Below are 25,245 nucleotides of genomic sequence, written 5' to 3'. Positions count from 1 at the left end.
GCGTGCGATGAATCCTGGGACAGGTTGGCTTCAGAGGGATCTGACCCGTTAGATCTTTCATTGCATGGGAATGGAAGGACACATTTGTCGACCGTGTTTAAAATGGAACGACCGAGTTATGGTGCTGTGACGCAATCTGTCTTCAAATGCAGCCTCTGAAGGACGCGTCCCCTGAATTGGGACACAGTTTATCTGAAGCTAGAGTAACTTATAATGGAGCTTTGAGTGAAATGGTAATGTCAGCGTGCTAACGTCCTCAAGCTCAACAGGTGCAGTACGTTTAGCACTGACGACTGAGTAGTTCAGGGGAGTAGCATGCTAGCATTTACTAATTACTCTAATGGGAATGTTTGGGTTTCCATCATAAACCAAAATATTTAACCTGATCAATAAAGTAAAGATTACACCGCCATCATTAAAGCTGTTTGTAGTCATCCTTAATGTTTTTAATTTACCATAATTCATGGCAGTCCAAAAGTTATTGAAACTTTTGACTCCGAATGTCAAACATGGAAAAAATGGAAAAATCGGAGGGTCACAAAAGTCATTAGAATTCGTCGTCTGGGAACATTGAACATCTGTGCAACAGTTTGTGACAATCCATGAGGACTTTGAGGTACTTCACAGGATGAATTCACATTTTACTATTGACTTTTGATGGTGCTGTGCAAAGTCAGATCAGCAAAGCTAGTAGTGTTTACCCTCTGGGGAACATGAATGTCTATACAAAACTTTACTGGCAATTCACACTATAGAGAATTTCAGTCCTGAGCTGCCACGGTAAAAAGGCCTCAAATCCAATATCAAAGGCCCTTGTTATTGAACAGAACACTAAAGGGGAGACAACCAACTTAATAAGAAGAGATTTTAGATTGATGTGAACATCTTTCAGATTCATCTCATCTGTAAGTCAGTGCAGGGCACCTGAAAAAAGAAAAAGCACCAACATGTAGGACTGTAATTCAAATGTGGCTTATTTATTTATTATTACTGTTGAGAGGCATACATTACAGTGCAAACCATTCTTTGGCAAACGTACAAATACAATACAAATGTCATGACATGTACTACTATATCCACATTGACCACTGGTTGAGGGACAGTGTGGGTAAAGCATGTTCAGTCTTGCAGAGCAGTGCATTCCATTGACACTTGGGGAGTTTGAGGGGAAATGAAAAAGAGAGAGGGAACCATGATGAAAACAGAAAACAAAGAAAATGAACTAATACAACAGATGAATGAAGCTCAAGAGAGCTCACAGTGCTTTGGCAGCCAAAGCTTGGGCCAATAACGCATTTAGCCTGTTACGGAGACAGAAAGACACACACACACACTCATTCATTCATAGGGTTTATCAAATGGTATGAAATTACTAGATTCAGTAAAACATAAAATACTGGAGTTGTTGGACAAGCCACGGTCAGAGAGAAAGAGACACAACTGTAAACACACAGTTTGATGTACAAACCTGTCCAGTATATTCAAACATGGGATATGATAGCAGATAATATACCAGTGCGACTGCAAGCCCCATAATCCACCTGGAATCCTGAATGGAACATTCCAGAGGGTATTATTTCTGTTTAGTGACAGATGCTCGCCCAGGACGTTACCACATAAAGAAAACAATGGAAAGGAACACTGCAGCTGCTTCCTCACAATTAGGAGCAAAGCAAAACAACAAGAAACGTGACGTGTTACACGTGGGAGCCAGTGCATGGGGTACAGTGAGCGTCGTCTGTGTTCATGTACAGTACTTGTGGAGAACCAGTTGACAGGAGTCGGTGGAATACATCTGTCTCACAACAGCGACATGGTGAAATCTTCTTTTGATTGACACTATAGCTGCTTTTACACTATGGCGATACTACTGATGGTGTGAATGCAACTGTCTGACTCAGAGCCTCTGGACTGCGGACTTTCTCCGGCTGGCTCCATAAAATAAGGCTGCAGAAAGTCTGGAGGACCCGATGTGAGAACACAGCAGGAGATCCCCCGCTGGATTCCCCACGAGCAAGTGGTGGGGGTTGATGACGTTTCTAACACGCAGATGCAAAAAAGAAAAAAGAAAAGTTAACAAAACAAAAATCTCGGGATGAAAAAGCGGGGGCCAAACACGCAGAAGACAACCACGATGTCGAGAGAGATGTGATGTAAACACGTGATCTCTGCAGCAGAATGAACAGGTTACATCCTCTCTGCCTGCTGCACCACCCCACGCCTCAACACTCCAGACGTGTCGGTTGCTATAATTGCGTCTGGGTGGAGAACGTCCTGCTGCGTTGTTCATATGTTAAAGGCAAACTCCCGAGAAAGTCCAGACCCTATTCTACGGCCATCCTCTGGAGGTCACGTCTGAAATCGGCTTATATCCCGACGATCAGCAGCTATCCCCCAGCTTTACCCTCGCCTCCCCTCTCATATGGCTTCCATTACAGCGGAATGACGGTCGGAGAGAGCCGCTTCTGCTTGGCTGAGTGACGTCACCCCGGTATGAAAAATCTTCAACATGCAAAGAAACATGAGCAGGACAAAGAATTCCTGAACTACATCAACACTGACGGCGATTCTCACAGGCGGAAACGCACAGGAGTAAAAACTTAAAAAGAGAGAAAAGGGGGAGACAGAGTGGACGCTCGACAGAGAAGGCATGCAAGCGTGTCCTTGTGTTAACTGGGGCTAGAGAGCTGAAGAGAAGAACAGTCAACAGTCATGGCAGCAGTCCTTCAGTTGTGTGTGTGAGTGTGAGTGTGAGTGTGTGGGGTCTGTGGACTTACGATGAATAAACAGATATGAGCCGGTCAGTGGGAGAATACTGCTGTGGTAGAGTCTGCAGTACCAAAGGCTAAAATCCTGACCTCGTTACAACATTCATACATAGGTTTCATAGATATGTCATTTTAGAAGTTACTAAATCATACATTTGGCTTAAAGAACGACGCAGAAATACTGGGACAGAAATACTGGGACAAAGGTCACAACATTACAGTGGTAAAAAAAAAAAAATTGGATATTCTTCTCACGGCTTTCTGAAAGCAAAATGAAACTTGGAAAGGAGCACGACAGTGCAAGAGCTGGGTCGAGTGTCCTGCGACGGGGGGGCGCCGCACGGCTCCTCCTCGCTCAAGTTCAGGACAGGCCAGCAGAGACAATAACAAGGTGTCCATGGATAGAGGAGCAGTAATCAGTAGACATTTTTCTTTTTCTTTTGCATTACAAACATTTTCGCAGGGCTTCACATTATCGTCATATACGCAATTTTTATACAAAAAGGGGAGAGAAAAAAATAAAAAACATATTCATAACATATATCAAAGCACCGTGGATTAAAAGATGAAGAAACTCTATTCATAAAAAAGTCTTTTAGTTTGAGTAAAACAATCCTCTCAATTGTGACTTATCATTAAAAGGCGTATACTGAGTATATAAAAGTTGCTTTGCATACAAAAGACAATACTTTGAAGGTTTGAATTTAGTGATTAAATCATTATTAAAAAACTGAAATGGGGGAAAATAGCACCAGTTTTCGGCATCTCTAACCTGAGAATATTTTTTGTGATACAACATAATTGTCGCCGCCTTTCAAACTACTTCCCTTTCCTGCTCCTCGACGGCAACCGGCCCTGCGCTCCGTCACCGGGTGTTGGTCACAGGAGAGCAAACACCGTGGCGGTTTGTGACACTTCAGGAGCCTCGTCGGACTCCGAGCGAGCAGGAGAGATTTGTCCGTCTTTGTTTACAATCCACCCATTCATCCATCCACCCATGCATCCACCCATCGGTTCAGAAATACATCCATTTAGTGATCGCTGGTTTGTCGCCAGAGGATTTCAAACTGAGCCTCAGGCTGCTGGTCCTGGAGGGGGCAAAAAGCCAAATGGGGGGGAAAAGAAAATCAACCCCTCCACTGATCAAAGAAAAAAGGATATGAAGTCAAATGAAAAACATGAACTGAGGCTATTGGGTCTATCGAGGCTGTTAGTGGCTGTGGAGTAGCACACCTTCAAGAGTCTCATCCTCTCTCTGCCGGCTGCGTGGGAGTGTGTGACGTTCAGACACTGGAGTGTGTTTGTCAGGGTGGGTGGGCGGGGGGGGGGGGGGGGTCCTGAGTGTTAGTTGTCGTGGATGTCCGCTTCTTGTTGCTTTTCAACGTCTGCGTGATCGAGGCAATATGGGCAGCAGGCGCCTTTTAACTTGACGGGCCGTTTGCACTCGACTGGTGGACAAGACTCCACGAAGCAGGTGACCTGGGCATCCTGGAGGAGGGGGGGGAGAAGGGGCGACAGGTCAATTACCATATTAGATTAGAGTGGATGAAACGTTCATGATCACCGCAGCAGAACTGACCTGCCGCTGCGAAATACAGCAAAGAAAAGGTACATTATGTTCACTGTCTTGCCAGATGAGCACGTTCACCCAGCTGTCTCAATTTGAACACTGCCAATCTGACCAGAGTTTATTAAAACCTGTGTCTCCTGCAGAGGTTTTCGACCCGAGAGTGAATGCAGATTATGTCCATTCACATTGCAGATGAAAACCAGATGTGAGTGGGTGTTGGTGGGTTTTTTCACCAGTGGAAATGGGGCTCGAGATTAGACTGGATGAAAAGTTCATGATAGTGGACAGCTGCAGCGATGACATTCAAGAAACAGCAAAGAAAAGAAAGCCAAAAACAGGAAAAGAGGAACTGAAGGTATCGTGTATAGGACAGAGCAAAGAGTATGAGAGGGAGCGGGGGAGACATGCAGCGAAGGGGCAGGGAAGGGGCCAAACCTGCGAGCGCTGCAGAAAGACTCCGTACAATGTCAGTCTATATGTACACTGATTAGAATGATATCAGCCGATAAAATCAGTCGACTGATATATTAATTGGGCTCTACGATTTTCCTCGTCCTGTTATCTCCAAGATAAAAGGAATACAATAATGAATGACTTCATTATGAGTGTTATGAGTTATTTGTTTGCAGAGTCTCGTACTTTTGTTTTGCAACAGAGCAGTAACTGAAATGAGTCACTCACGACGAGTCTCTGCTGAGGTGCTCGACAACGGCTGAACCGAAACAATGAGGTGCTTTGTATTGGAGCATGACATCACATGACGGGTTCAATCAAACTCTTCTTCCCAATACAAGGCACCTCATTGTGCAACATTAAATGATTACTAAACCCTTCCAATTACAAGGATGGGTGGAAGGATGGGAGAAAGTTTTGGGGATACCGAGGGGGTTGAGAGAGAGAGAGAGAGAGGGGGGAGGGAGAAACACAAACTGACAGGTGTGTTATCAGATGTGGTGAGCGAAATAAAGTGAGTAGGAAAGATGGCATCAAAGGCTGTGGGGGAGGGAGACGCAGGCGGAGGGAGATCTGAGGCAGCCAGGTTTGGCACGGGGGCTGCTGGAACCTGTGCCAGCAGCTGGCAGTTGGCACAGGGGAAGTGTCAAGAGATAAAGAATGAAAGGCAGAAAAGTGGCCGGTGCACACAAACACGCCGTGGGGAGACACGGGTGCCAGGAGGAGGGGGCTGCCAAGAGCTGCTGGAAGAGGTGAAACACTTCCAAGAGCTGCCAGACAGAGAAGCTGGGGCATTCAAACTGGGCAGCCTGCTCACACAGAGGCAGTGCTGACGGGCCGTCCACGATGAGAAACATGGAAATACTCAAACAGAATCAGCTTCTCGGAGTGAAAAATGAGAGGATTAAGTATTGAGCATGTGTGTGTGTAAAACTATTTGCACTGCATATTGAGCTACATGTTGAACGTACCCGGCATTCACATGTGGTGCAGGAGTCCTTTTTCCACCGCTCTGCATCTGTCCGCTCACGTCCCTCACTATCAGTGCAGTCAGTCTTGCTCAGACGGGTTTCAAGTCTTTTAATCTGTAAAAGATACAAGGACACAAAACATCAACTCGGAGGAAAAGAGAAACAACTTGTTTCTGGTTACGTCGACACCACCTCAACTCTCTGGCTCCTTTTATACAGAGATCCTGCAGCGTTGCCTTTGAGAAGACCCAAGAACATTCCCACCTTGAAGAAGTTGTGTAAAAACAACTCAAGATCGCCTTTGGTTTAAAATGGTCAGATAAATTAACAGTATTGACACAATCAGCAAAAACACCAAAGGTAACCATGCCTTTTCCCTGAGGTGATACGTCAGACAAACTCCTTATCGGCTCTGGGTCCCCGATCTTCACATCTATTTGAATAAGTCTATAATGTTTATTGCTTGTCGATGAGGCTCGAGATAGACGGTGGGTCGGTGCAGTGTCAGCAGTAATGTGGACGTTGTACTGGACCGTTGTGGTGAAGAAGGAGCTGAGCCTCAAGTCAAAGCTTTCGATTTACTGGTGGATCTGTGCTCTACAGCCTTCACCTATGATCACAAGCTCTGGGTGGTGACCGAAAAAAACCCAGAACTCACTCGAGGGACTACATATCCCATCTTCCCTGGGAACACCTCAGGAGCCTTCAGGAGGAAAGATCTGTGCGGGGGCTGTGTGACTGTGTCTGTGAGTTAGCCTACAGCCCAGACATAGCAGGCATGCATGCAGCAGTAGCCAGAAGGCAACATGGGGGAGCGAGACATGTTTAGACTCATGGTGCGGTTCGCTTTACAGGGAAGTTGAGGGATGCTCCCCGGTAAGTGTTTCAGAGGTTACAGTTTTAGATGAGGACAGAGTGCATGTGCAACTTTAACTGTGTTTTAAAGGTGAAACAGTTACCTCGACTATAAAGCATATTGACGATGTCTGTCTAAACCTTCATTTGACCAAAATGGCACTCAGTAAAGCTCATACCTCCCCCAAAGCCCAACAGCAGTCCTCTTACACCCGGGCCACACTGGCTGCATGAACGGCCCCAGTGCATTGTGGAACTTCTTGCTTTTCATATGCATACTCTGCGTTTGTCACCTCATGCACGGACACACACAAGTCTTAAGACATGTGCGATTACCAGAACACCAGTGATAGTCAAATGCAAACATGTGTGTGGGTGCTGATACGGACACACACCTGCTTTCGTAAACTTGTGATCGTCTTCTGCATGTCGGAGACAAACTCCTGGAAGTCGTTGATTGAAGGTTCAGTGCTTGTTTTGGAGGTCAGAGTAACGTTTACTACAGTTTCTGTGGTTCCCTCCGCCGGGCTGAAAAGATACATGTACAGATATAAGACCAGGTGACATTTCTTTAACTATGAACTCATCATAGCATTTATAAGACCATGTGCAATACAGAACATTATAGAAATCATAAAACGTCAGTCACTCAGAAGAGCCTATTGTCTTTCTGAAGATGTGGCATCTACATTCCACTTACAGAGCAAGTGAGCAGTAAATATGTCATTTTCTCTTCACAGTAAATCACCGCCTGCATGCGGTTGTAGGGTTCGTCAAACTCTTGGTGGATTTTTTAAACATCAGGTCCTGACGTTTGATGGTTGCTACGCTGCATTACCTGTTCTCCGGGATGCTGTTGGCAGGATCATCCTCTTTGTAGCTGTGCTCAGCTGATCTGCGTCCCCTGAAGTGGTACGACAGGGCGTTGAACTGACCCTTGGTTCTGCAGTCTGGTGGGTCAAACACAACACAACACGACTGTAAGTCACTAACAGAGGAAAGATAAATGACCGCAAAATAAGTTTTATTGATCATATATATAAATATAATCTGATTCAAAATGATGAAATAGCAGCACTGCAGAGATTGATGAGCACACACAGTAACAACCCTGTGTAATGAAAATAATTTTAATCTTAATAAGGCATTTCCTCAAATAAAAACAGTTTAAAGTTTCCGATTATCATTGTCAACATCATTGGAACTTCCTGGAAATTTCACCCAACATGATTCATGTTGTCTCCTACCTAAATGGCCTGGTGCATGCCTGCAAATGTTTCAAATTAAAAGCTCTGCTAGGAAAAAGGGTTTATATTCAATGAACCTTTTATTTTGAAATGTTTGCTGGAAGTGCTGAGTTGACATTAACAGAAGAATACAGTGACTTTAACAGGGAATAGGATACTTCCTACTAAAATATGACCAATTATACTTTGTAATTAGAAATGAAGGCCTGCCTCTAATATAAGGCTGCTATAAATAAAGGCCCGTTTCCTTCTGCAGCTGAGGTAAATAACTATTGGAGGAAATACGGTATAAAAACAGGAAACCGTGTCTGCTGATGTCCCTTCCCTTCAGCTTCAAAGTGCTGATCCAGGACTCTGAGGCTTATTGTATTACCATGACTCAGTGTCACGCTGTAGACGCTGTACCCAGATCAAAGAGAGTAAAAAGACACGTACACAAACATAGCACCTTGCTCACGCCCCGCTACACATCTGAGGCATGCTGAGCATCAGGAGACAGTTCATAACAAACCTGAGGAGGCACAGATGAGTGGATCAGCCCTGCAGTTAGCACGGCTGCATCTTTATCTGGAAGAGTTTACAGGCAGCTGCTCAGCCTCAGAGCCCCTTTGATTTACTAGACCGTGGTCTGTAAAAGACAAAGACTATCTAGAAACAACAAGAGCTCCTGTCTCATGCTGACAGATACGCATGAGCCCAGCATGATCTCACACACACACACTCTCTCTTGTACTTCTATCTATTTGAGGACACTCGTTGGCCCCTATAGCCCCTAACCCTAATCTTTACCATCACAGCTAAATGCCTAACCTGGCCCCTGGCCCTAACCACTCTACCATAATGCCTCATCCTATCCACCTCAGTTTTAAATAAATATAAAAAACCAAGAGGTCAGGAGTAAAATCCTCTTTAGGACTACCCACTGAAATAACTGCTCAAGGTCATAATGTCTTGACCAACTGATCATCCTTACTCTGGTATGTGATATGGGGATAGAGAGCTATTGACGGACGTGTGTCGGCCAGTGCAGTCCCTTTGGCTCCCCATTTACAACTGCACAGGGCAGGGGGCATCATCGATATAACTTAACACAGACCCTAACCCTAAAAGCAAGTCTTAAAGGGATAGTTCACACGCGAACCCTACGCTTACTACGACACTTTTATGACACCACAGGAGCAGTATGGAGGTGTTTTCAGTTTTTTTTCTGTTTGAAGAATCGGTCACCATTTACTTCAATTGTATTGGATTCGGCTGCAACACTGTTTGCCCCGGAAACTCCAAAAGTCTTAACCCTTAAAAGGTTGAGGTCGTATCAAAAGGTCTTCACTTTCCTGTAAAGTCTTTTTACAGCTTTTTTAAGTTCTCAGCGGTGTCCTGTGTTAATTGAACCAAACACAACTGTGAACCTGGCTAAAGCTTCACTGACAGACGGACAGAAACAAGTGGAACAACTCCTCTTTCCTCCCTCCCTCCCTCCTCTTTCTGGCAGCATATTCTCTGTTTATTAGTTTTGCTCTTCCCTCGAACATTTAGTCAAGGAAGGTCAAATGCCGGGCTCAGAATCTGGGATGAAAGCAGAATAATTAAGGGCCATATGTTACATATTAAGAAAGGACAATCAATTTTCACTCAAGTTTTTACAAGAAAGAATAATTCATATATTTGCAATGCAGTAGAATTCTTGTCTCAATGATTTTCTGAGTTGACACGCAAGTTAAATATTAGTATTTATCATTATATCACGCTAGTGACAACAGCATTATATCATGTAGTCAGGGAGAATGTAATGTGGCTTTAATAAGTAGAAAATATTCTCAGATGGATTGTAACATTTACTTACAGCTTTGTCATCCATGTGAGGGGATCTTTACTTCTACAGAATTTATCATCCTAAAAACGCGATCTCCTACATGCACCCTCAACAGTGCAGCATTAAACCATGTGGAACAGATGGATTGTTCGATGGATGCTGAATTGGTCATTGCACACGACAACTTTGACGTCAACACAACACCTTCACTTTAATACTTTTATGGTGTGTATAGACCGGTGTTGGCATGTCATGTGCAGAGAGCACCAAGTTTAAAAAGCAAGGAGGTGCGCAACCGGCAGGATTGATGAAGTGCGATGGTGCGCGCCAGCAGAACTGACGTCAATTCTGGTGTGCGACGCGACATGCAAGGACAGGAATGGTGACTATAAACTAGGTTTAAGGAGAGTAAACAAATAGTGAGAGCGGAGTCATTTAAACCATGTTTTGGCTGCAACGCTGTTTACCCCTAAGACTCCTAGTGTTTTGTGGACTCAAACCCTTCAAACACACCTCCATCTGCATAGACACATGTAACATTGGTGACTAAATCTCATCTGTGGGTAGGATCTTTAAGGCACAGCACAGCTATGCACTGTGCACATGTTTTTTTTTTTACTAAGCACTTGTTGACTTAATTTGTGTTCAAATGGAAAAAGGAAGCGAGGCAGTGGCTGTTTACATTGGGCAGTCGAGTCACTGAAGATTCAAAGACAGTGGAGCAATAATGAACATTTTCTGACTCTAAACTTATTCAACAAAGTTCACCATTATGATTACTCAATGCTCTATTCAAACAATCACTGAACGTCCCACAGCTCCAAAGATTTCATCTAATACCTGAGATTATTCCATGTAATCTAAGCCATTTGCTCATTTCACAGCTGATCGTATCTCCAAGAAAGTGATACAAGGCAAACAATCACTATGAACCCTCATGCCGGTTTATTATAACAGCAGGGGGTGCCTCTTCAGTCAGCTTCTTTTTCGCTTTGTCAGCTGCTCCCATGGTTGGAATGTTTTAACCTCCAGAATTTAACTCTAAATACCATGTCTTACCCCAGCAATTAGCGGGAGCAGTCTGTGAAGAGCACAACATTAGTTCAGAGTGTTCAGGAAGAGGAGGTCTGCTGTTTCACCGCACTAATGATTCAGCTGAGTCGCAACGGCGTGACATTACATGGCTTTTGCTTTCAAACTTCATCCATCTACTAATTCCACAAATGTCGGTCAGTCTGTATGTGGAAGGCAAATCTCGCAGACCATTCATTTCATCAATACTATTCAATTCATCTTATTTTTCTATATTTTGAACATTTGAGTAAACATCCGACCAGCACTCTGTCAGTGGAGTTGGGACAACGTGACTGAACCGTCTGTTTAACACGTGATCTTCTAGGTCCTCGGATAACCAACACCAGTGGTTGGCAACTATCGGCCCGCTGGCCCACCAGCAATAACAATATCACTCTTTTTATTGCATCATATCGGCCTGATAGACATTTATGTGTGCAGCAGGTGCTGATCTTGGTCATGACAACATTCATAGACTCACTTCCTTTTTTGCAGTTTCTCTTCAAAATGAAAATTTGTTTAGTTGCTGCAATGCTTTCAACAGACCTGAATTAGAGCTTTTATTTAAAAAAGTTGTGAAATAGGGTCTCAGGATTGTGTCGATTGCTTAACAGGCCTCTAAAATAGCGACAAAGCACCGGTTCAGTAAATCACTAGTTTGTAAAAGTCAACATCTGACAGATAGAAGTTTTGCCTTTCGTGAAGCTAGATGATGATGATCCAAGACATTGTTCTCTACAGTCAGACCTCCTTTTCCTTATGAGCAGTTGAGCAACATTCACACTGAGTGACATCCTATGGACATGGGCCACACAGACAGGAGGGCTGTCAAGTAAACTGAGGTCAAAGAATAACCACGTTCCTCTGACAGGGGCCTGTTCTAAATTGTTGCACATAACCCGTCATTATTGCGAAGCTCCGCTGCCTTGAGGAAGATGTTATCGAGGGGAGACAAAAGGCTGAGCGTATTGTATGGCTTTAATTTCACAAAACAGCCCAGATACTGGACCAGTGTAAGCCACTGACTGAGACGTCTGGGCAACTTCCTGTGCTGCTGGGGAACTATGTGTTCTTTCATCACGAAGAAAAGTCATATGCTAGACAAGATCAGCCCAGTTGATGAAAGATGCGAACGTGAAAGGTACAGATTCTGCATTCAAGTGTTCTAAGAAAACGTCACACGAACACTAGGGGGGGCGTAGGGACGACACATAGCCTGCACACACTTATACTACCAATAAAGTACTTTTTGAAAGTTAGCTTTACGGAAAATTACAATTATGTAATCCTGTCTTAGTCAAGTTGGAGTCAATGAATCATTACAATGGTTATGAACTGATGCATCAGACTGCTTCATATTGAGAGCTGGTACTAATAATGGGACCTTATGTATGTAAATAGGTTTGAACAAACATTTTTGTTAAATTTGCATATTTTCACTTTGTCCTCATGGATTATGGAGTGTTTGTTGATTGGCAAAAGTTGTATTTTTATCAATTTAACATGAAAACAAAAACACTACTGTGCAGAAAAGGAAGGGTCTATATACTTTCTCAAGCCAATGTAAAAACAAAGGGAGAAGAAGATAGAGTGGGTCATGCACAAACCAGAGGGTTGGTGGTTGGATCCCCTGCTCCCCCATTACGCAAGTCAAAGTGTCCTTGGGCAAGACACTCTATGAATGAATGTGTGTGTGAATGGATGAATGGCGAAACTTTACTGCAAAGAGCTTTGAGAAGTCAAGACTATAAGCTCTCTATGAATACAATATAAATACAAACCATTGACCATTCACACGATAACAGAAAGTTGTCTTACCTTCGCAGCAGTCCTGCCACATGCGCAGGTCAATCTGAGGGACGTCGTCGCAGCTGCCATAGCCATGGGGCAGCTCTGCCACCCTGAAGACGTCGCGCTGGATGCGAGTGATGTTGTCGCCATTGTCACACATCACCCGTGTCAGCGAGGTCTGTTTCAACTGGGTCAACTGGGCAGGAGTGAACACGCCTGGGTTTTCGTACCAGAATCTGAAGGAGACAGGGGCAAGGGAAGTGCCTGAGATGAGACATGAGATAAAATTCCTTCCCACCTCTCTCTCTAATTTTGACATGATGGAGAAACTCTAAGTAAGGTTACATAACTTCAATTTTAAACGATTCCTTAAGGAAAAAGACACTACGTATACATGGACACCATTTTTCCGATATTAACCAAATTAAACGAATAGTCTTAATAAGATACTGCCATGTATATAGCAATGATTACCTTAATACAAAAAGGTTCATACTCAGCATAAGCAATAATCAAATTAAGACATGTGTATGAGTATTCTGATCTTAGTCGCATTAATTAGACATGTATAGGTCTGAATCACATTAAAACATCCTGTTGGAGCACCAGACGATTTTGCGACATCGACATACGGCAGTTACCAACTGCTTCACGACACATGTAACAACATGGAAAAGTAAAAAGGAGTTTTTGCAAAATTAGACAGAAAACTACCAAAAGGGAATACAGTAGCATTGTACATTAAACTATGTCAGGTTGCGGATTTAAAACTGGCAGAACAATGTCAGACATAATGACGTGAGCTATTACCAGACTGTGCTCAGTAACATGTAAACACTCTACTACTGGCTAGCTACTCATGTAAACACCATAATCGAAATAATGTCTTCTGAATAAGGCCAATAGTCATAGCCATTTAAATGTAGTCACTGTCAGAGGTTCAATACCACAAGCGTTTTCTATTGGATCAGCTGAATGCTCAATAAAATGTTAATTAACAGATATATTTATTTATAATCCTGAATGATTTAAAAACTATTGCTGAAAAACTTTAATTTAGTTTTTATCACGGGAAAATGTCTGTCCTCAGTACATACCCTTCAGGAAAAAAAAGAAACCGCAATGAAGAACTACGCTTAAAAATGTGGAGGCATTCTTTCCTGTCATCAGGAAACGTGTTTGTGAACGGTGAGGTGAGATGTGTTGTGATCTTACTCTACCTGTCACCATCTCGCAGGCGTTTGAACTGAGCTGCCAGTAGACACATGAGGGTGGGCCCCAGTCGACTGCCGGGGACCAGGTCTTCAGCCATCAGGGCAGGGAACAAGTCGATGTTTAGAGGAGTGCCGTACAGCCTGCCGCAGAAAAAAACCAACAGTCAGGGAGACGGCAATATGTAAATACACTACGTTGACTGTAGCCCAGTTACCTTGTTCCATTTGTTGCAAACTGGTATCATGTAAAATTCTCAAAGTAATAATTATAATCTTGAGTGTATAATTACCTCTGTAGTTTCTCTCTGACATTTGAATTCTTAATCTCGTTCCTCAATTCATCAAACGTTTGAGCTGAGGTCAAGTTACAGAAGGTCCTGAAATCGTTGTACGGAGGTATGCCGTGATCCCGCCCTCTCTGTATATTCATGGCAGCCAGGTCCAGAGCCACGGCGTGGGCCATTGAGAACAACCTCTCCGTCAGCTCTGTATTCAGCAGCTGAGTGGAAACCCGCATTTTACCGGCAACGCCAAACAGCCCACGGATCAGCGGGTCAATGCCACCCTCGTTGACGATGCGGAACGGGGAGAAGAAGGCGCGGTGCAGAGAGATGTGCCCTTGGGGGATTGGCTGGAATTCCTCGTCTAACCTGTAGAGGATGGGGTTGATCAGGGTGTGGCCGAAGCGGAAAGCAGCGGTGGCGAAAGCGCTGAGGATGCCCGCGTTAATGTTCGGGTCGTAACCGGCATATGAGCCCATCATCTTCATGCCCACCTCACCCAGGATCTAGGAGATTGGAGAAGGAATGTTAAAGTTGTTCTTATTATCACCTTGAGAAATGATCAGAGACAAAGAGCAGCACAACAATGGAACATTCGACTGCAGCTATTCGCCGTTACCTTTGGCAACCAGTGACTGTAGGTGATGTGCTGCATCTGCGCTCCTACGATCTTCCTCGCCTCGTGGTAGATGGTGTCCCCGTCCCAATGAGGATTCAGCCTCAGTAGCTCTGTGGCGATGCGGTTGTGTTCTCTAAACCACACAGTGTGCATGGCAGTTAATCCAAGCTGCTCATTTGCCCGGTGGTCTCCCGCTAAGAAACACGGAATCGGACTCTCGTGCTCGTCCCTCATGCACTCAGTTGGTGGTCCAGTGGCAAACGGTAGGAGTGGCTTGCCTGTTCTCTGTATGATACCTTGCCGGAGCAGACCCCTTTGACTGGCCAGATCTCTGACCTCCTCTGATTCGTGCCGTGAGCTGCCGTAAACGTTTGAAGCGTCGATGTAAGAAGTTAACTGGTTGATTTGCTCTCTCGGAAAAACACTGTTCATAAGTAAAGATGTCATCCCGCTGCCACACACAGGGCTGGATCGGACAAAGAACATGCAGCGGGCGCCACTACGCAGCTGCCGTGCGTCATTGGCAGGGAACTGGATTGGGAAGCACGGTGGGTCATTGGTGCAACCCTGAGCGCAGAGCTGACCGTCGGAGAACCGCGACTGGCTGAGGGCGGCCACCGTTGAGTCCAAATCGTGGTCAAGGAACTGACCCCACTGCATCAGCATGTGAGTGTAGCGGTCGTCAGGAGTGATGGTCTCTGTTCCGATCAGTATGGTGGACACGAGCCTCGGCAGCGGCAACCTGTATCCGTTGTGCGGCAGCTCATTGGCGCCCCTCGGCAGGTTAAAGCCGTTATCATAGACGGACTTCAGGAGACGCTCAAAGGCAGTGAGCGAGGCGCCCCACATGGGGTGCTGCAGGTTGTTGCAGGTGCCGTCATGGCTGCGGTACTTCTGGTGGAAGCAAATGTCGGAGCAGTTGTTGAAGCGGCGGTGGGCCGTGCAGCCGGACAGATTGGCGATCACATCCAGGAAGTGGGGGGAGACCAGGTCGTTGTAGCGAAAGGCTGTGGAACGGCAACATAAATTCAACACATTAAGAGGATACATGGTTAACGGCAACAGTTTTGTAAAAATGAACAAAATTTGATGTAAATATCTGAAGTACTATTTGGAAAGGTAATCAATTAGATAAGGAAAAAATGTATCATTTCCATGGACACCAATATTCTGACCATTGACCTTATTCACAATAAAACAATATTTTGATGATGTTTACATTAGTTGTTTATAGAATATCCGATTAAAATTCCCGTTTACAAGTCAGAGCTTAGTCGGATTATAACTCATACAGTCATTATGTCTGATATTTTTCCACTCGTTTTAAAACCCAAACGTGAAATAATTGAATGTACGATGCTACAGTACGCCGTTTTGGGTGTTTTATTTGTATTTTGCAAAAGCTGCTTTTTTATTTTTCCATCTTGTTTACACCCAGGGCATACATCATCCAGTAGTTTTCAACTTACGTATGTCAATGTTGCAAAATGCTGTGAAGGTTAGAATACTACATGTCTACAATGCTTATTCCGAGTATGACCTTATTCAGTTTGTCAGAAAATTATATTTACATGACAGTGTCTAATTGAGACAAATGGGGTTAATATTGGAATGTTGGTGTCAATGTACACTTAGTCACAATCATTCACTCAAACTGGAAACAACCTCCTGACCCGAGGTTGCAGGTGGCAGTATTTCAATAACCTGCCCCGACTCGCTCTGACATGTGAAAGCACCAGAGTGCAGCACATCGGTGTGTTTGTGTGTCTGTGATGTGTTAGCAATATGGTGCTGTGGTTACGCATGAGAACGTGTGGTAAGTGCGTACCGACAACCTCTATGAGGGATAGGTAAGACTTCCTCTCTGTGCACAGTCTACTTCACACATTATTGGCTTGTTGTGTGGTTTTGTGCATGTGTGTGTGTTAGAGGAGAACTGGGCATAACGTGGCTGAAGGAGAGATACAATAAAAGCAGCACATTTGTTTCTGCTGATCGGCTGAAATCTCTTTGTTAACTTGGTTTGAGGCCAGTGCAACAAATTTGGTTGTTGACACAAGCAAAGAAAACAGTGTCTCTCTTTGTTCCTATTCCACAGAGCTCTCTCTTCTTCCAACCCTATTTTTTACCATAACGTCACTCTAGACAAACTCCAAATCCTTACTCTTTTTCCGCCATAGATTTTTAATGTAGATAAAATTCTTTGATTCAGCCAAAACTTTCCAAAGCAGCACAGATACAGCGTCTGGATACATCTAGCCCGTTTGACCTTGGTGCTGTTAAATCAATCCTTCCATTACAACGAGTGTGTTCATCCACCATTGTGTGTGTGGAAATATATAAGACGCTCCAGCTTTCTTTCTTGGACCGCTCTACATTTTTCCATGATTATGTGACTGCAAACAAAGGCAGATGCTTATGCATGTAAACATCCAAATTAACCCGTGGTCTCCCAATCTGATTCATGCATAATTGAGAAAATGTGCACACCGACACAAACCACGTTGAAAGTTGTCCTGTGCTCGGCCGTGATTGCAGGTTAGTGTTGTGTTGTGTGACACAGGGCTAATAAAACTGTTTATGGGCCGCTCGTCAACTGCTCTATGATTACGTCTCCCCGCCTCAGGTCCTGCTTAAGAGAAAATGGCACACAGATGGAGTGTTCGCACACAGCCAAATGTTGCTCACAATAACATGGTAATTCATAGAGTAGCTGGGAACTGAATCACTGGCTGGGACTCTGCTCAGGAAACTGGCCGGGAGCTCCGAACTGAATACACAATGAGACTTTAGAAAGATGTTATGTATATCCTGCAGAAAATTGTCAAAACCAATATTTTATTACTGAAACAACCCACAAACATGTATATTGTGTATCTGCATCTACAGTTATTCTACATCAGGATTATCTGTGAGAGATGTGGCTGTCCATGTTGTTAAAAGTGGATTACTTGTATTGGCCATTGACTCCAGCTTTCCCAGTCTACAGCCTGTTTAAATCTTAGCTGTCAAGGGCAGAGAGATGTTAACGCTCTTTCTGGGAAGATGAGCTTATTTCTTGATTTTTTTTTACCATCAAAATACTTGGGTACAGATTCGATATATATAGAGAGATTCCGCAAGGACTTAATCTACATAATTTATTATTCCAAGTGCAGTGCCCGTTTTAAACCTGCCTGTGTGAAATGGGCGGTTTGCTTGGTCTGTGGTAATGCTGGTTGAAGCTTTCTTTCTGAAAGTGGGAAAATGACCTGCACTGATCGAGCCACAGCAAGTAAAGACCGGCTGCGGGACTCAGTCTGCAGAACCCTTAGCTGAGCCACTGCTGTTATAATTATTGCCTCTGCCAAAGCATTGAGTTTTAATTTCTTTTGTCTGTCTATTAGTTAGCGGAATTTTTTCAACAATTCGGTACATTTCTCAGGGATTATTCATGGCTCTTGATTTAAAAGAAATCAGGCGTATTAAGGGAACTGATATCGATGAGTGTGTGTGCAATCTGGTGGAGCCTGATTGAATTTAAGGGGACTGTTGGGTCCTGGCTGAGGTATACGCTCTACTATGAGAGCTATTCTAGTTTTAAAAGTGACAAACCTTTACAGTTCAATTCGTTTCACACCTGTGTAGAAGTTTATCTCAGGTTCAATCAATGAAAGTAAAAATAATCGTAATTCTCATTATTAAGGTCACAAGACAACATTTTATTTTGTATGTACAGTGTGTGGATTAAATCACAGCCTCCTACGTACTGATCACTTCCTCCACGTTTTCAACTGTGGAAATGATTATTGGGAGCACTTTGAGTTCATAGAAGATAAACTGAAATTAATTTGTCTGAATGGCATCATGTTCTTTCCTCTTACATTTTCTCCAAGCCTGAAGTTGTTCCAGTGTTTATCCCCTTCGCTATGAATACAGCATAATCAACAGCAATGGTGGGCCAAAGGCTCCACCCTGCAACTCCAGCAAACCAGAGAGCTGACTCCCATGGGCCCAGTGAGGTTGTTCACGCCTTGACAGAAGGCAGCAATACTCAGCCTAGAAACTGATGCACAACAGGAGGCCCCTCATACAAACTGTTCTTGAGTGCTAACAGCTTATTGTGGCAGGTCTGCAATTGTTTGTGCAGAAAAATAACCTAATAACCTAATCGCTTACTAATTGCTAGTGTGTGAGGTTTTAATTATCACGAGCGTAAGAAAAGATTTGATACAAAGTTTGACAGTTAAAAAAAAACAACATATGAATTTAGCACAGAGTCTCCGCTTTGACCCATCAAGCCACTCAACACTATTTCCTTCTCCATAAAAGAGACACAATCTTTTCATTTAATTATGTTCAGTATTTGGTTATTTTTTAGACTTACACTAGAACTTAACAAAATGTTCCATATTCCTCATTTTAACACAGGTAACAGACTTGACTGTCTGATATTGTCCCTGTTAAATGACTCATATCCTAAAAGTACGACTTCTTGTAAAATTGCAATTTCACTGTTGTAAAATAACAAGTTTATATATTTTTGTAATATTACAACTTTATTTTATTATTACAAATGTATTCTCATAGTATTATGACTTGATTCACAAAATATAAAACAAAATCTCAACAATACTCTGTCCTCTGGTTTTCCTGTCAAATTATGGACAATATGACTTGTGTTATAACTTTTTACCTGCCAGTGTTATACTCAATGTGAACATGTAATTTTGGCAAAGAAGTGTTAATGTTGTAATCTACAATGCGGGGTGGGGTTGTTATGCCATGATAGCCTAATAATTAGAAAGCAGACCATGTAGCCAAAAATGTCCACTCTATCACCTGGGAACCTTTGTTGCATTTCTATTTACCATTTCATCTTTCAAATAAAGGCAAAATGACAAAAGATTTGCAAACACGTTGTAGACACAACACGCAGAACAGTAGGTTAGCAGCCTCACCGGTGCCGTTGGTGTCGACCATGAGACCTTGGTTGACGTGGTTCTGGATGAGCAGAAGAGTTTGCTCGAAGATCTCTCCAGCACGCGCCTGCTCCACCGTGTAGGGGTCACGAGGATACCGGAAAAGAGCCAGCAGCTCTCCTGGGGTACGAGGCTCACTGGAGGGATGAGGGATAGGTAGACAGGGTTTAAGGGAGGTGGGAGAGAAGGAGAGAGTGATGAAGGAGAAGTGACAATGAAAATGAAGTCATGTAGAGGGGGAAAAAAACACGGTGGGAAACAGAAGAAAAAATGTGTGGGAGTCAAGAAAGACAAATAAAAAGAAAGCACTTGCAAGTTCAAAGTCAAACCACATTTTCTGGGTAGATTTTTTTGTTTCTGTGTCTCTTGAGGGCAGGAAAAGAAGGCAGCGTTTTCTCTCACACTTCCAAAAAGGATTTCTTCACCACAGCAATAGCAGGTCAGAGAGTTCCAATGAGGAGAAGCCCAAAACATGTACAAACATCTTGGTCAATCCACTCCTCCATCGCAAGCCTGCAGCTGGGTTTATGGACATGACTCTGTGTTGTTACTGATCTCATTCCCTCTTGAAGACCACTGGACTGCTGCAGCAGCACCTCAAGTCATGTTTCTAAACATGCATTCAACTGCAGCTTTTAAAGCTCAGCCAGAGTTGGACATATATGGCTGTGATTATGATGCCAGATGCGCAGGTGTTTTACCCAAGCCATGTTAAAATGAAAAACTCTCATTTCACGAGCACATTTAGATGATGTCATAATGAACATGTAAGGCATGTTACTATCGGAACATAAGCATTTTATTTGTGTTAAAAAATTATTGGATTTAGAACATATTCTACATGTATATGTATATGTAGAATAGAACATAGAGCATATGAAATAATAATGACTCTCTCCATCTAGGAGGTTATGTTTTCATTTAGTTTGTTTGTTAGTTAGCAGGATTATGCAAAAACAACCAAATGGATTACCACAGAACTTTGTGGAAGGGTGTGGTATGGGTTGGGAAAGAACCCATTCAATTTTGGTGCAGATCCAGGATTTTTTTTCAATTTTCTCTGCAGCATTCTCCATAGAATTCATTCACTGTGGCAGTACCAGGGGTGCACAGGCAGGAACGTCGCTCTCACATGCAACTGATTCCATATGACAGGTACACATTCTAAAGATCCTCGCCAAAAAGAGACTGCATTATGTGCCACTTGCAGGCACGTGCACAACTTCATCGGAAACTTTCTGCCTGTCTGCGTGGATGGTAAAAACCTGATGCAGACAGCTATACAATGCAGCAACGGAGTATAACACCAAGTTAGAGATGTTATTATGAGAAGTGCAAAACATTTATTTATATATATATATATATATGTATTTAAAATATAGCGGGTGCCAGACCAGTCTAGTATTAACATGTATTTTATGATAAAACTCAAATCCCCAAACAACCCAATGCAGGTGTGAAGCTGGTTGAACTGTTCCAAGACGCTTGAAAGATGTGCTGCCTTCATGAACAGCTGCTACCATCAGGAAATGGCCCTCATGGTCTAACTGTGCGACAGTCAACGTGCTTTGTGATCAGAGTAACAAGTGCTACTAGCTCCTCCTCTGTATTGCTCTTGTTCTACCAACGTCAGTCTGGTTTTACATTAATTCCATATGAAGGTGAGAGACACTGGTGCTGTCAGGCAGGAAGCAGTCGCCACTGTGAGTCTGTGACTGTCGTGATGGCGGGATAGAAATCCCCTCATCTTCATTTAGCTTTCAATTGTGTGTGTGTGTGTGTGTGTGTGTGTGTGTGTGTGTGTGTTCGGGTTGTGTTTCTCTGTGTGTGTGCACTCACTGTATGTGCATGCCAAGAAAAACACAACAGCTAACCACATCATTCGACAGGATGGAAACACTTGTGAGTTGTATTGACACCACTGACATCTCTCATCTACAAAGACTTTCCTCAATCATCCCGAGGATTAGTACGTTGACACACCATTTGAAAATAAGCAAATTGATAAGGATAGAATGAGAAGCTGATGATAACCAGCCACAGACACTGACTGCAGCTGTCAGAACAAATGGCTGCAAGTACCACGCCCTGCGGCAGCGCTCAAATTCAAGTGTTCTGAACTGACTAAAATTGAAAACATTGTGCAATGAAACAGCAGGGTGTCAGGCACGGCCTCTGAAACTTCCAATGGCTACACTCTTTACCTGAAGGCTCTGACTCAGATATGCAAGTCATTTGCCAAGATGACGTGAGACCAGCTATTAGTGTTTTAACGTTGGCCCTGTCAGCGTCTGGAAGTAAAAAAAAATAGTAATGACATAATGTTGTTGCAGACTTCTGCTTTCATCTGTTACAATCTCCATCAAAGACTGAGACTTTTGTGCAAAACACATGTCCAATAAATACAGTTGGATATGGAGCTGCAGTAAGTCGTAACCTTCGTGCACAAAGGTGTACATGACCTTTTCCCTACATCAGACACTGCATAGTGGGAAACAACATTTTTCATTCTTTAGGTAAACTTTGCCTCCAGCCATTAACAGACACCCATCCATTATCTATACTGCTTATCCCTTGAGGGTCTTGAGGGCTGGAGCCAATCCCGATTGACATTAGGCGTAGCGCAAGGCTGACATGAGCCATTTTCAGACACTAACTCCGGAGAACATCCGAAAAAGAAAATCTCCTGAACATTCAGGTGAGGGGTGACGCCTGGGTTCAGCCTGCAGGAGGCAGGAAATGATGTATTCATTCTGATGCGGAGATCATGTGTTTTTGTTTAAAGCACATCAACACCACCATCAGCCCTTATCACCAAAAGCTCTTGTATCTCGTTGTCTTTCAAAGTTGACATTGTTCGTCTGCGTCCTCTTTGTGTATTACACCTCTTTCATTCTGAAATATTTGTATTTTTTTAGGGTTTTTTTCAGTTTTGCGTCCTTTTTATATTAGAAACGCCGTTGATGCGCTCACTTGCTCAGTGTGAATCTCTGGACATAATCCTGCTGTATTCTCTCCTGGGCTCACTCGGACATGATCTGGAGTTTTCATGAGAGGGCTGGCAGAAAAAACTCAGGAAAGTTTCAACAGCAACTGACTCGGACAAATGCGTTCTCACATACAACCCATCCAAATAATTTCAGGAGATTATCCCGAGTTTAGAGCACATCTGAAAGCTGCTATACAGAGACAAACAAACATGCTCACATTAACTCCTAAGGTAAATTTAGAGTCTCCTATCAATCTAACCCAAATCTGCTCCACATTACGGACTTTACATGCTTTACGATATTCTGCAAAAGACCTCCTATCCTATCCGCTAATATAGGGGAATGTGAAGCTTGTGTAAGTAATGTTAATAATAATGTTTGTGTAAGTATTAAGTTTTAATGGCTATCTTTGTGGGGACCGGTTTGATGGAAAGCAAGGACATTTTGGCTGGTCCTCACTTTCTGACAAACCATCAAAGGGCTGTTTGAGCGTTTTAGAGTAAACATTAGAATGATTATTAGGTTAGGGTTATGTTAATGGTTAATTTGATTATGATGGTTGAAGTCAGGGCAAGGGGATAGTGAATGCAATATGCAAATTTAAGTGCGTCCGTTATATGACTCACTCATATCTTACCCATCAAACAGACGTCTCCTTGTGGACTCAATAGCACTGTCCACATTACGGATGGCCTGCTCGATGGATGTGCTCACGAAGGTGTCTCCCTGTCTGCTCACTGCAGGAACTGAAAAAAAAGAAAAGCACAAAAACATCATTCACAGGTTGCTCGTACCCAAAACTAACATCAACTGACAATCCACTTTCTCCAGTTGTGGTTCATTTTTTTATTGGAACGGAAAACTTTCATGTCCCAAGCAGTTCCAGGTGCTATTATTGTTTGGTCAATGTTGTAAAGGCGCTGCAGCACCATGACGCTGGTGAATCCTTTCCTTGTTTTGTTAACGCAATGGGTGACGCAGTTTCTTCCTTCGTGCCATAAATCAAGTTGTCATTTTCCCGTGAAAATTGTGTCCCGGTGGCAAAGAGAGTAACATGCTAAAAACAAGGCTTATGGGGACCAAATGGTGTCCTTTTCATAATAAAAAGTTTGGGCCAAAAAGCTGTCTATTTATATCAGTTCAAATAAAATGCCCCATTTAATTTTCCCCCCAAAATGTTTACGCCATTTTTATGCCGTTATATAAGGGGTAAAAAAATAATGGTTTGTATATACTGTAGAACTTAACCGATGTTTCTTATTTCCAACGGAATAGTGTAAGAGACTTCAGCTTCCCTCCTGTAGCTGGAGTGAACACATTTCTGGCACACTCCCTCATCTGAGTGTGCCACTGAAAACAGTGGAATTGTGATGGGAGGACTAAAGAGAGTCCAACAACCACTGAGCACACTGATACAGTTTATGGTTCACCAGCAGAGTGCTGTGGTCTGAGCTGAGAGATCTCAGCAGGAAACACCAACACACACAGGGAAGAGCTGATAGGAATCTGATAGCGGTGCAGCAGAGTGTTACACAAAGGCTCACTGACTTAGACCAAGTAGATCAACAGATCTCACTCCTCTGTGGACTCTGCACTAATGTGACAACAATTCACACTGAATATACAAAATATAACACAGATCTCTTTTTGTGTTGTGATCCTCACTTGTCTCTCAGCTAGCAAATCGTCGTCCAACGTTTCTGCTTCATGTTCTCTTTCACTTTCTCTATTAGGTGATGGGTAAATGTTTAATAAGAGAAATCAAACTAAACCGGGTTCGACACTGATTCACCACATCGATGGTGCAGGACGAGAGGGAATGTCGCTTAAAGTGTTTCTTTCATCATGTGTGAGGTGCTACATCATTACCCTTCAAGGCTTAGTCCATTATTTGTGTAGGTCGAAGGGAGAGAAATTCTTTTTTCAAATCTTTCAACTAACTGCTGCCCCTACCCAAAAGAGAGGGGTCAAACTTAATATATACAAGTATATGCGTTTCCTGAACATTTACTTGGAATTGGCTCCAAACTAATCGACACCATGACAAAGAAGTGTTTTGTTTATGAGGATGACTGAATAGTCAAATGTTAATTTGAACAACCACCATTGCAGATCATCTAATAACCCTAGGCTAACTTTTCTGGATGAAGATGCTCCGTCAATTTACACATTTAATGTTTTACATCAAAGAGTGAACAAATTAGAATTGATATATTTAATATGTTTGATCTAAAAATGATTTAAAGGTAGGGTAGAGGATCTTTTTCAGCATTATTTTGTCATATCTTGACGAAATCCTCTTTACATCCTGACAGCAATGAATAAATGAAAAGCTCTGACAACAAAAATAAATCTACGGAAGCTGTCAGGCTGTAAAAAGCTCCAATCATTTTATCATCACATCTTTTTGCCTATCTGTGTACACTTCCTGGGTGTGACCACTTTCCTACAAGGCTAGGCAGGAGGACAATGTTTACGTATAATATGATAATTGGTTAGCGATACTGTGCTCCTCTTCCCAACAACATTTCAATCGACCAAGATTTTCTTCAGCTAACTACAGCCCTACTTTATATTTATTTTGCATTAAACTGATGTCTCCTGCATGCAGCTGTTACTATGTGGTGGAGATATATGG

The 25,245-nt window shown here is 43.0% G+C and overlaps 1 protein-coding gene across 1 annotated transcript in view; it reads right to left on the bottom strand.

The window, feature by feature from the left end:
* Window positions 1–953: 953 nt before the first annotated feature.
* Window positions 954–25,245, bottom strand: part of LOC118116183 (peroxidasin) — a 59,248-nt gene continuing 34,956 nt past the window's right edge. The window contains exons 14-23 of the mRNA XM_035167577.2: window positions 23,245–23,353; window positions 19,597–19,754; window positions 14,657–15,663; window positions 14,047–14,543; window positions 13,763–13,897; window positions 12,570–12,778; window positions 7,456–7,567; window positions 7,013–7,145; window positions 5,763–5,876; window positions 954–4,256 (exon numbers count right to left, since the gene is read on the bottom strand). Coding sequence (XP_035023468.1) covers window positions 4,113–4,256; window positions 5,763–5,876; window positions 7,013–7,145; window positions 7,456–7,567; window positions 12,570–12,778; window positions 13,763–13,897; window positions 14,047–14,543; window positions 14,657–15,663; window positions 19,597–19,754; window positions 23,245–23,353 — 2,618 coding nt within the window. The 3' untranslated portion in view covers window positions 954–4,112. The remainder of the gene's footprint in view (window positions 4,257–5,762; window positions 5,877–7,012; window positions 7,146–7,455; window positions 7,568–12,569; window positions 12,779–13,762; window positions 13,898–14,046; window positions 14,544–14,656; window positions 15,664–19,596; window positions 19,755–23,244; window positions 23,354–25,245) is intronic.

This window comes from Hippoglossus stenolepis, chromosome 10 (assembly GCF_022539355.2).
Source record: "Hippoglossus stenolepis isolate QCI-W04-F060 chromosome 10, HSTE1.2, whole genome shotgun sequence".
Taxonomy (NCBI): domain Eukaryota; kingdom Metazoa; phylum Chordata; class Actinopteri; order Pleuronectiformes; family Pleuronectidae; genus Hippoglossus; species Hippoglossus stenolepis.
This window is presented reverse-complemented; position numbering and strand designations above follow the sequence as displayed.